This window comes from Esox lucius, chromosome 12 (assembly GCF_011004845.1).
Source record: "Esox lucius isolate fEsoLuc1 chromosome 12, fEsoLuc1.pri, whole genome shotgun sequence".
In the NCBI taxonomy this organism is placed as follows: domain Eukaryota; kingdom Metazoa; phylum Chordata; class Actinopteri; order Esociformes; family Esocidae; genus Esox; species Esox lucius.
Window position 1 is genome coordinate 35187328 of NC_047580.1, and position 13177 is coordinate 35200504.

A 13177-nucleotide genomic window follows, 5' to 3' on the forward strand; every position below is an offset into this window, starting at 1 on the left:
AAAGCCCTGTGCACTTTAACCTGGGGACAATGTAACCCAGAATGTTTTGACTGTAAACTTCAAATAAGTCAGTTGGGATGTAAGCTCCGCCCCGCTCCATTGAGTCAACCAATAACATGCACTACTGCCTTTGGGGCAGATCAGCCTCCAAGATGTTTGAATTAGTGAACCTGCCGACTCCAACAAGCACTGCATCTGTGAAACGTGACGGCGTTGTTATGGTTCGGGCCGGGCTGCTGCGAGAAGGGGTTCTGTTATAGCCTGAGCACCCCATCGAGGTTCCAAAAGTCCCTTTATCCTTGTACTGACCACCAGTAATTTGCCTCTTTCACGTGTCCCGCCCCTGGGAAAGGGTGTGGGACTCAAGGAACGTGTTTGAGGTCGCAGGTCATTCACATCCCTATGGTCAGTCTGCAGGTTCTGCAATGTCACCCAGGTTCTCCAGACACTACACTGACTTCCTGAAGGAGCTTCTGGGGTCTAGTGTTTAGATCATCTGACTAACCGAAATGTTGCCACATGGAATCCCTGAGCTTGCAAGATGGGAGAGAGAAAATCTGTCCCTGAGCAAGGCACCTAATAGTTCCCAGGTTGTCCTTGTAAACAAGAATGTGTTTTCAGTCAAACTTACCTGGGGGGAAAAAAGGGGTCAAGAAATTATAATAAAGCTTGCATCTACAACAAGACCAGTGCGCTTCCTATGAAGCAGCGAGGGGAGCTGACCCCAAGTACCTTCAGGTAATCAAACCCTACATCCCTACCTGACCTCTTCATTCGGACACCCCTGGCCTTTTCACCAGGGCAGCGTCTGCTTAATCCCGTCTAAGCTCTTCTCTGTCCTGTCCTGACACTGCAACGGTGAAAACAGCTAACACCTCCATTTTCCAAAAATGTCTAAAAGACAACCTAAAATAACCAAACACTGTCGTGAACATTCTTGCCCTTACAAACTAAGAATGGAGAATTCAAAACCCCTGGCAGTTGATTGAAATCCAACCGTAACGTTCCAAGTGTAGAGAGAAAACCCGGAGATGCTTAATGTCCCAATGCTAACAGAGGGACCGTCTATAGTAGAGCATGGGACCTGGCATGATACAGGGAATAGGCTCCAATGTGGGAGGCCGGGCAGGATACGAGCTGCGGCCGCTAATCCTTCCTCCTCACCCTGAGAAATAAAACCACTCCACACCAAAAGCATGCAGCTGGAAATGTGACTCAACCTGCCTCAGCAGTCTGGAGAATAAACACATCTAGGCCTACAGGAAATACCAAGGACAAGGACCCCTGGCTGTCTGTCTGTCTGCATGGCTGCCTGTTTCTGCCTGCCTGTCTTTCTGTCTCTGTCTGTCCTCATGTCTCCAATTGTAATAAATGATGATGGTGTCTTGATGATGATGATGTCAAACCGACCCAGGAGACATTGGGTTTCCTGAGGCTTGTGGAAGGAGTGGGCTACCATTAGTAGACTTGTGTGAGTTGATCGCATTTTGGGCAATGGCCATCATAAACATTACAGACTCATCAGCCTGCATTATAACCCATCAACAACATTTTTGTAAACACAATGTTCAAGTCAATTAAAAGGTCTAATTCTATTCAATCACATATACCTAACTCCATCAAATATTTCATTGTATTGTACTTGTACAATGACAATAAAGTTGAATCTAATCCATCTAATCAATTCTGCTTTCCACTTTTTCTATTCCGCGATCAGCTGTGCGATATCCCTCAGACAGACTTCTCAATCCACAGGATCAAGTGAAGGGACTGTAGCTAACTGGATCAGACTGGAAGCAGACTGTCACCCCTACTCTCCTCTCACTTCTTCAGACTGCATATTCTCCATTAGCTACTTGAAACGACCATATTTATTGACTTTTACATTTAATCAAAACAGTTGGGTCTAATCATACAATGGGAGCCAGTTACATATGTTGACTTTTGGGGTATGAAAAAAGCTATGGAATCTTCCCAACGTTTTTGCTTTGCTTCAAATTTCAGTCTTTCAAAAAAAAAAAAAAAAGAACAAAATGAGAACCATACTTTGGGGAGGGAGAGAGGAGAGAGACGGTGAAGGAGGGCTGAGACTGGTTTCAGATGTCGACGGGAGAACGCACACAGGAGCAGGGAAGGAGGAGGAGAGAAGGAGAGGAGGTGAGGGGGTTGAGTTAAACAAATTCGAGAAATTGTAGACCCCGTTGTCGAAAGTCTCACACAAAGAGAGGATAACTAACCGCCCGTAAATACAAGCCGACATTACATTTGAGAGAGATTCGTGTATCCAAAACAAACGAAATACGCGAATGGTCGCTTTTAAAACCTAAGAATTATAGATTTAAAGTATGATGACTGGGTTTACATGTTGGTAAAAGAAGAAGCTGAGGTTGCATATTTTGGACTAACGTTTCCAGAGGAATCCGGACCAAGGAAAAACGTGAAAGGCAGACACAGAAGGAATTATGTGAGCCAATATTGGGTTTAAAAATCCCTTGTTTTGCGCGTGGCAATTTCAACGATGTATATTTTCCAGATAAGCGGTAACCTGGTCGGACTGAGGCAAGTTTTAAGCGCGTAATGCGCGTGGTCTTTTATCGATATGTCAGCTGTTGCATTCCGTTAGGTTATTTTTGTAACCTACTTCGGTCGTAAAGATGATAGCCTACTTTATAGGCTGCCTTCCCTTTTCTCCAAAAATGTCGTGATTTTGAGAATAGCTCAGTGAGTCCTGGATGCAACAATGTGGCCAACTGCAGTTGGAGTTTATTGTAACTTGCCATCATCTGTAGACTTGCGGATTGCAACTTATATAGCGTAGCTCCGGCTACAGTAAATTCGGTTGCATTCCTTTTTATTGTATTTACAGTGAACGCTATCAATATAAATATGGATTTAGATCGATTGGTACACTAACTGGGGAAAAAATACATATTTATTTGATGGCTTTTTCCGTCGTTGGTAGATATTTTGACCGGGTTTCCACTCATCGTATAGTGCAGCTCACTCAGGAGGAATGCGGTTTGATAGATGAAAGACTAGAACCCCTTTCCACCACGAATCTGGAACGGGACAAAGACTCGAACCAGCGGACTATTCCGGGCACATTGGGCTGCTCGTGTAATCGCCTGGTGGTCGACACCAACTCGGAAGATCCAGCTTTTTGAGGATTCAACACTTTAGCCCAACAGTGGAATATAATAATATTTTATTCACTTTCGTCTGGTAATATTCATCCTGTCGTGTCAGGCGAATGGCTATGTAAACTGTGACCAGGCAGGCAGGTATGCAGTTGAACCGACCTAAGAGCGCTTTAGTGTCGGTGACCCCGGAGACTGCTGCCAGTACCAGTTCCTTCTCAAGCCAGTATAAAACAATGCGCTTCTCCTACCACATCATCAGCGGCATGCCAAGTCCCCAACCGCCACTGCGCAGGATACGTAAGTAGACAGCGTTTACTTTTGCTTTTGTCGTAGGCCTACGTATAGTACGTATCCGCTATAAGTTAAAAGTGGAACTTTCTTCCTTACTGAGATACAAAGCAATTTCCTGAGAAGTTGCCTGCAGTAGCTAAATTGTTGGCACAAGCACTCGTTTTCCATTCCATTTGAATTCCAGTCAATTCAGTAAGTAGGTTATACGGAAACTTAGGCTACTTAACCCCCCCCCCAACACAAACCTCACATCACTGTTGTGACGAGTGGTCTAAAGTAAGGACCATTCTTTAGCCTACTGTCATTCTAATTACTGACCATTCATACCTCGTTGCCTTCCCCGACATCGCTATCAAGACGCTACTATTTCCAGGGTCTCTTAATCAGCCGGACAATGTGTACTCAAGCAAGAGCGCTACCTCTCCATGATACTATGCTAATAGTTGAATGTGGGGATAAAAATAAAGCGCATATACCTCTGGCAGAGTACCTGAATGCGCGCCTAGTATATTGGGTGCCGTCCTTATAATCAGATCTTGACCTGAAAACCAGTTCAACAGCTTGAAGTCATCCTTTCGCTCTAATTATCAGGGGATAAGACCCCCACCAGAATCATCCCTATGTGATAAGACCCTCACCAGAATCATCCCTATGTGATACGCCCCCACCAGAACCATCCCTAAGTGATACTACCCCAACCAGAATCATCCCTATGTGATACGCCCCCACCAGAATCATCCCTAAGTGATAATACCCCAACCAGAATCATCCCTAAGTGATAAGACCCCACCAGAATCATCCCTATGTGATAAGACCCCCACCAGAATCATCCCTATGTGATAAGACCCTCACCAGAATCATCCCTATGTGATACGCCCCCACCAGAACCATCCCTAAGTGATACTACCCCAACCAGAATCATCCCTATGTGATACACCCCCACCAGAATCATCCCTAAGTGATAATACCCCAACCAGAATCATCCCTAAGTGATAAGACCCCACCAGAATCATCCCTATGTGATAAGACCCTCACCAGAATCATCCCTATGTGATACGCCCCCACCAGAACCATCCCTAAGTGATACTACCCCAACCAGAATCATCCCTATGTGATACGCCCCCACCAGAATCATCCCTAAGTGATAATACCCCAACCAGAATCATCCCTAAGTGATAAGACCCCACCAGAATCATCCCTATGTGATAAGACCCTCACCAGAATCATCCCTATGTGATACGCCCCCACCAGAACCATCCCTAAGTGATACTACCCCAACCAGAATCATCCCTATGTGATACGCCCCCACCAGAATCATCCCTAAGTGATAATACCCCAACCAGAATCATCCCTAAGTGATAAGACTCCACCAGAATCATCCCTATGTGATAAGACCCCCACCAGAATCATCCCTATGTGATAAGACCCCAACCAGAATCATCCCTATGTGACAAGACCCCCACCAGAATCATCCCTATGTGATCACTATGGTGGCCCGGAAGTGCAAAACACAACCACTAATACAATTAACATATCCCCAATAAAAAATACTCCCCCCAATAGCGCAAAACACAACCACTAATACGATGACACATTCCCAATACAATACACCTTCCCCAAGTATAAATGCATTCCCCCAAAATAAGAAATAACATTATGTCAAAAAAGAAAGGATAGGTAAGACTCATTGCTGATTGGATGCAGAGCCTGTTATTCAGGGTGAATTGGAAATGACAGTTTAGTAGCTAGCTGTTTAGCTATGGTTTCAGAGAGGCAAAGAGAAGTGATATAACCAGATAGGAACATGTATTGCCCTCACTGTGGCAATCATCTTACAGCGTTTCATTGGTTCTGCATAGTGTAGCGACCTCGGTAACACCACGACTCGTCCCTGTAGATAAGACATTGTTATGAATGGAATACGGTCAATTCGATCTTTCATACGCACAGCCGACCTCTCCACATTAATGCAAATACCATGTCTCAATCTAAGGCCAACATCGACAGGACATATGCGTGTTATCTGGGGATGACCTCATATGAATGTCCCTGATAATAATAAATACTAATGGGTTCAATTACGTTACTCGTTGAATTGTTTATACTAATTATTCTTTCTTCTCATAGCGGCAATACAATGATTTCCTATTTCTAGTTCATCCTGAATAACAGACTGTGCATCCAAAAAACGATAATAGTCTTGTAACTACCCTTTCCATTTTGACATAATGTTGTTTCGTATTTTGTGTTCATATTTGGGGAGGGTCTATTGTATTTGGGGTGTTTCATCATATTAGTGGTTGTGTTTTGCGTTATTGGGGATAGTATTTTTATTCGGGGTGTGTAATTGTATTGCTGGTTGTATTTTGCCCTTCCGAGCCACCTTAAATCACACCCCCATCAGGACCATCACTATGTGATAAGAGCCCACCAGAATCATCCCTATGTTATAAGCCCCCACCAGAATCATCCCTATGTGATAAGACCCCCACCAGAATCATCCTTATGTTATGAGACCCCCACCAGAATCATCCCTATGTGACAAGACCCCCACCAGAATCATCCCTATGTTATAAGACCCCCACCAGAATCATCCTTATGTTATGAGACCCCCACCAGAATCATCCCTATGTGACAAGACCCCCACCAGAATCATCCCTATGTTATAAGACCCCCACCAGAATCATCCCTATGTTATAAGACCCCCACCAGAATCATCCCTATGTCATTAGACCACTGCCGACTAATCTATGTGATAAGACCTCAACAGGAGACTAGCTCGACAGTATCAGACCTGAGTCTGATTAAATAGTGCCCTATTCCCGATGTAGTACACTTCCTGAGCTACACAGCCACCACAAACATTGTGAATGAGCTACATAGCAACCACAAACATTGTGAATGAGCTACATAGCAACCACAAACATGTGATTGAGCTACATAGCAACCACAAACGTGATTGAGCTACATAGCCATCACAAACATGTGATTGAGCTACATAGCAACCACAAACGTGATTGCGCTACATACCCACCACAAACATGTGATTGAGCTACATAGCCATCACAAACATGTGATTGAGCGACATAGCAACCACAAACATGTGATTGAGCTACATAGCCACCACAAACATGTGATTGAGCTACATAGCAACCACAAACATGTGATTGAGCTACATAGCAACCACAAACGTGATTGAGCTACATAGCCATCCCAAACATGTGATTGAGCTACATAGCCACCACAAACATGTGATTGAGCTACATAGCAACCACAAACATGTGATTGAGCTACATAGCCACCACAAACATGTGATTGAGCTACATAGCCACCACAAACATGTGATTGAGCTACATAGCAACCACAAATATGTGAATGAGCTACATAGCCACCACAAATATGTGAATGAGCTACATAGCCTCCATGTGAATGAGCTACCTAGTCTCCATGTGAATGAGCTACATAGCCACCATTTGAATGAGCTACATACCCACCATGTTTTTATGTATTAGCCAAGTGGGCACTATATTTGTAGTGGCCAGTAAGTAGCCCTGTGGTCAGTCAGTCTAGTGTATTTACTCTACTGTACAATCTAATTAAACTAAACGACAGAATCGACCTCTTCCAGGGGAAGAAGGGGTCTGTCTGTCCCTTTCAGCCTTGGATGGGGGAGGGGCAGACGGCCTCAATACTGAGGCCTCAATACAACGAAACAATGTGACATGACTGATGCAGAAACCGTGGTTTATTGATCGAGCCCTGCAGGTTGTTTACAATAGTAGAAGGGAGGTTGTGTCCTGCTTAGACATGTTTCAGTTGCACAGAGACAAAATATTATTCTATTCAAGATGGTCAGTAACATGTATAAAAAAAACGGTCTAAAAAGAAAACAGACACCTCAGGCCCCCCACTGTTAAATGGGCTGTATTTTGTTCTAAAGAGGCAGTGTAGGGGGATTTACAGAGTTTTAGTGGTTTAGGATTATATTTGTGTCCAAAATGATTGAACATATATGGAATTTAGTTGACGCTCTTATCCAGAACCAGGCCTTAGAGTGTTTAGTGAGAGTATGCATTTAAAGATGGTTTTAGGTCTGTTTTCCCTGAAGGTCTCTGGTCTAGAACTGTGTACTCTTCAGGGATTAGGGTGCAACCATGTGTATTTGTCAAGCAGTAATATCATGACAATGATATTACAATAATAATAATATTAATTAGAATTTTGCATTGATATTGTTTTATAATATAATTATAATTATTACTATAATACAATCCTTGAATCCTCCTTAGATGCTGATCTAGGCTACTCTCCTGTATCCATTAATCTTTCTGGAATTTCTATCTGTTTTAAAAAAAAAATACCACATTTTTGATCCTGATCACTTAAGATGGGGCAACATTTAGACAGATGGGGTAAATAGAGGGGGTGGGGGGGTAAAAACATTATCTATGGGTGTTGTTAAACATCTGCGCTGGCCTAAATAAAGTGACCCCTCCCTCCCCCAGACAAACATGCATACACACATGCGTGTTAATCTGTCTGTCTCACCGTCGCCAGAACTTTAGTGTCATTGATGATGACCATTGGTGGTCAGTGGGACTGTCTTATCTCTGGGACTGGACCTGACGTAGGAGAAGTGACCTGCTGGAAGTCATGTAAGACAGCAGCATGTGTCTGTAGACTCATGTTGTCCCCTGCGTTCTGCGCATTCCCGTGGTCACAAGGTCTACAGACCACCCAGTGTTCTGGTCCTACGGTGTTATCTTCGCTGGCGTTCTTGGCTGGACGAACCGGGATGCATTTATGTTAAAGGAATGTCTGTCTGTTATTCTCACTGCCATGTCAGTGCTTGACTTTGTTTGACAAAGGTGCCGTTCTCGTATTGAGTATCAGTGCTGTTTGTAATTTGGGTGCAGGAGCTCTGCAACACTTTAGATCTGGTATCCAGTAACAGGAACAGGAGTTTAAGCGGTGGCATGTTGGAGGTACTCCGCTGTGGTGTGCTGTCAGGTTTAGCGTTCATCTTCACGAGAAGAGAGTATTGACTTAGGGTTCAAGTGGAGACACTGGATATAATTATATCGAAAGTAATTTATCAGATGCTCTTATCCAGTGCAACAATCCATTTTCTTACTGGTCCTTTGTGGCACTGGAACTCTCTCTGGGATTTGGACTTAAAAATGGATATTGAGTTAATTCAGTCTGTGTTAATGGTCCTAAGGTTAAATCCCTCACAACACATTGGGTTAAATCCCCCCACATCACGGCTACATAAACATCTGTGTATAAAATGTGCATGCCGCCACTTGTTAGCAAAACCAAGATAACCTACTCAAATCATTTTGACAAAAAATGCAGGAATTTCCCATCTGAAAGGGACAACTCTCAGAAGTTGTCTGTTTTTTATTTGTACATTTTTGGAAATATTGGACGTTTGAGCTAAATTCCAACCACATTCAGTGTTAAAGTGATTAACCAATTTACAGATTTTTTAGTTGCTTTTTTTTGGTACTGTTCACGCAAGTATATGGTAATATCCACAGATATTCACCACTGATCCTCAAAATCAAACTCTAAGCACATCTGAAACTGCCCGAGTATAACAAACATGATTAAACATTGCCTTGCTGTCCATGCTGCTCCATGTTTCAAGACATTGCCGGTATTCACATGGTTTACATTCTGGTTTACATGATTATTGTGTTTACCAGTTCTGGTTACTACTATGGATGGCAGTTATGTCCTGTATTTCACAGTATTGTATTGGACATAGACATTGCAGCGGTCATTTATGACCCACACTACCAACACCAAGGTTGTGTGTTTTCACATAGTATCTCCACACAGTATCTCCACATAGTATCTCCACACAGTATCTCCACACAGTATCACCACACAGAATCTCCACACAGTATCTCCACATAATATCTCAACATAGTATCTCCACACAGTATCTCCACACAGTATCACCACACAGAATCTCCACATATTATCTCAACATAGTATCTCCACACAGTCTCTTCACATAGTATCTCCACACAGTATCTCAACATAGTATCTCCACACAGTATCTCCACATAATATCTCCACATATTGGCCCTCATTTATCATTCTTGCGTAGAAACGGGCGTATATGTTGGCGTAAGATTTTGCTTACACTCCTCTCACCACCTGTTTTATTAAGCTGTGCGTACCTTTAAAATCCAGGTGTACGCAATACCTGCCCTTGATAAATGCCGCGGCTGAAAACGACCGTCATTAGAATAACACGCCCCTATATATTCAAGTGTCCACTTGCCCCACGCCCTCATTTTACGCCATGGACACACGGAAGACAGCAAAAAAGAGAAACTTCTCTGACGTGGAGATTGAGATGATCACCAGGGAGGTAGAAATAAATACAATTGTTTCATTTGGCAGTTTAAAAAGCGGAATAAAAGATGATGATGTGATGTGGATTACCATTCATTCAATTTGTAATATTCGTCTTATTATTTTATGATATTTATTATTAATGTCGTTTATTGTTATTTAGAAGAAGAATGTCGTTATTATTATTATTTCTATTATTATTATTATTATTTAAAAGAAGAAGAATGTCATTATTATTATTTTGTCAGTCTGAATTATATTTTGGTCATTAAAAGCCTTTTATTACAGAACCCAGTCCGTGCGCAACTGCCGGGCCTAACCCTGAAACGTCATGTAAAGTGCACAGGCTCGCATCTGAATGGATACATATAAATCAAATGCTTTGGTAAAGTCACACAAATTAAACATTGAAGTCCATGTTGCACAAAAATAAACACTGAAGTTATTTTTTTACAGTGGGTCATAATATATCATATATTTTAGTTTGTCAGTGCGTTAGGATTTTTCTTTCTGCGCATTTCCGCACTAGCTCAAAACGTGCGTACACCACCTCCTGAGCTGGCGTAGGATTTGAGAGTGCCGTACGCCAACGTCCATATTGATAAATCTCAAAGTCACCGTGGTTTTGGGTGTACGCCAGGTGTACGCTGGAAATTTGGTGTACGCACTTTTGATAAATGAGGGCCATTATCTCCACATAGTATTATCTCCACATAGTATCTCAACATAGTATCTCCACACAGTCTCTCCACATAGTATCTCCACACAGTATCTCCACATAGTATCTCCACATAGTATCTCCACATAATATCTCAACATAGTATCTCCACACAGTCTCTTCACATAGTATCTCCACACAGTATCTCAACATAGTATCTCCACACAGTATCTCCACATAATATCTCCACATATTATCTCCACATAGTATTATCTCCACATATTATCTCCACATAGTATTATCTCCACATAGTATCTCAAGATAGTATCTCTACACAGTCTCTCCACATAGCATCTCCACACAGTATCTCCACATAGTATCTCCACATAATATCTCCACATAGTATTATCTCCACATAGTATCTCAACATACTATCTCCACACAGTATTTCCACATAGTATCTCCACATAGTATCTCCACACAGTATCTCCACACAGTATCTCCACACAGTATCTCCACATAGTATCTCCACACAGTATCTCCACACAGTATCACCACACAGTATCTTCATACAGTATCTCCACACAGTATCTCCACACAGTATCTCAAACATAGTATCTCCACACAGTATCTCAACATAGTAAGCAAAACAATGTAAAATATACCATGTCAGTGAAAGGTATTTCAACAATAGAGAAGAAAATCTTATCAAATGTTATGCATGTAGTTCATATGAACATCATGTATTACTGTGTGAAACATGTCTTTCTAGATTACATTGATTTCTGATCTTGTTTTTTGTTTTCAGTCAATGTCAGATATGCTTAGAGTTGACCGTTTTGATGATCTGTTGTGTTTTTTGTACAAAGAGTGGTGAAATATTAGTCAATGTACTAAAGCGACTAAAACCATTTGTAATGAATGGCACATTTTCCTGTGACTGGACCAGGGTTTCAATGTACAGTTAATGGACAATGTGTTGTTGTGAAAACAAAGAGCTCCTCTGTGTCTCCCAGACAGTCAAGGTCTCACCAGATAGGAAATGTATGACGAGGTTCCCAAAGCAGGAGCAACTACTAATGAAGACACTTCCTTCCCTTCCTGGGAATCTGACATTTTACTGTTATTGAACATGAGCACTAAATATATCATAATGTACAGTACCTTTTTATTTTCATTAAAATGGCATAGATTTCCAAAAACAAGTTTTTTCTTTGTCAAGAAGTGTTGTATGTACATAGGTGGGAAAAAATATCTATTTGATTGATTATACGTTCTATTATTAAGTCTATAACACAATGAAAGGTGAGGGAAGTTGAGGGGTCTGAATGCTTATTAAAAACATTTAATTGTCCCCCCTAGAAAAACTCCTCACTTGCTTATTTGAAGATGTATTTTGAGCTGGAATTTTGTGTTCATTATTTGACAGGAAAGTGGGGAAAGAGCAATAGGTCAGGTCAGAATTCGTATTGCAGCCGTACTTGTGTGGCGTTGAGCTGTGGCTCAGATGGCTGGAACAATCTAGACGGTTCATTAATAACAGGCTAATTGCAGCACCCCGATTCAACTTAAAAGAAAACCTCCAGAAATGTTTCAACTTTTATGGTTGAAAGTTCACATTCCAAATACAAACACACACATAGTAAAGTTTACAAAATTGTTTACACAAATGCAGACTTCAGTGAGTAGGTCATTCCAGTTGTGGGCCTGATGGGCTCTTTTGGGAAGACATTAGGAACAATAGAGAGGAGAAAAGGAAAGATCCAACTTGTGTGACGTCTTCATGACACATCTGGAGCAGCTATTGAGGCGTGTCTTTTGTTCAGTTAATCGGGTATTGGATGAAGTGATAAGGAGACCGAAGTTCCATTTTAAACAGGATGACAGTTGAGGGGCTCTGGGGATACGCTCACCCCAGAGTCCCGATATTCAGGAACCAAGGGCTGGAAAGAACCGGCTGAGTCACGTCCCACAATACATCAGAGTTCAATTTCAGTTTGTAGGGTTGATGAAGATGTGGGTTTCACTGGAACACTACAAAGTCTTCAAAAACCGTCATATGCCACAAAATGGCTAAGCAGAAAAAAACTAAAAGGACTTATTTGAAGTAGAAAGAATTTGGAGCTCTCGACAGAAAAGGCAGGGATTTATTCTGCACAGTTATTGCCGCTTCAATGTCTGATTGACCTTTTGCACCAAACAACCCCCTTTTATAGCCTAATGACTTATTAAGACATTTGAGAATAATCATAGCATGGTCAATCACTAATATTAGCACAGAGAGAAAATAATCACAGCATGGTTAATCGCTAATATTAGCACAGAGAAAATAATTATAGCATAGTCTATCGCTAATATTAGCACAGAGAAAATAATCATAGCATTGTCAGTCGCTAATATTAGCACAAAGAAAGTTAGGTTTTTTCATCAATAGGTCTCTGTGTCATCTAGAGCCAAGGCCTACCTGAACAACAGCCACATCCACTCTACCACAAGGCCTACCTGAACAACAGCCACATCCACTCTACCACAAGGCCTACCTGAACAACAGCCACATCCACTCTACCACAAGGCCTACCTGAACAACAGCCACATCTACTCTAGCACAAGGCCTAGCGTAACACCAGTCACATCTACTCTAGCACAAGGCCTAGCGTAACACCAGTCACATCCACTCTAGCACAAGGCCTACCTGAACAACAGCCACATCCACTCT

At 42.0% G+C, this 13177-nt stretch overlaps 1 protein-coding gene across 1 annotated transcript in view; it reads left to right on the forward strand.

Moving 5' to 3' along the window:
* Window positions 1–2180: 2180 nt before the first annotated feature.
* Window positions 2181–13177, forward strand: part of fgd1 (FYVE, RhoGEF and PH domain containing 1) — a 65628-nt gene continuing 54631 nt past the window's right edge. The window contains exon 1 of the mRNA XM_013136228.3: window positions 2181–3437. Coding sequence (XP_012991682.3) covers window positions 3284–3437 — 154 coding nt within the window. The 5' untranslated portion in view covers window positions 2181–3283. The remainder of the gene's footprint in view (window positions 3438–13177) is intronic.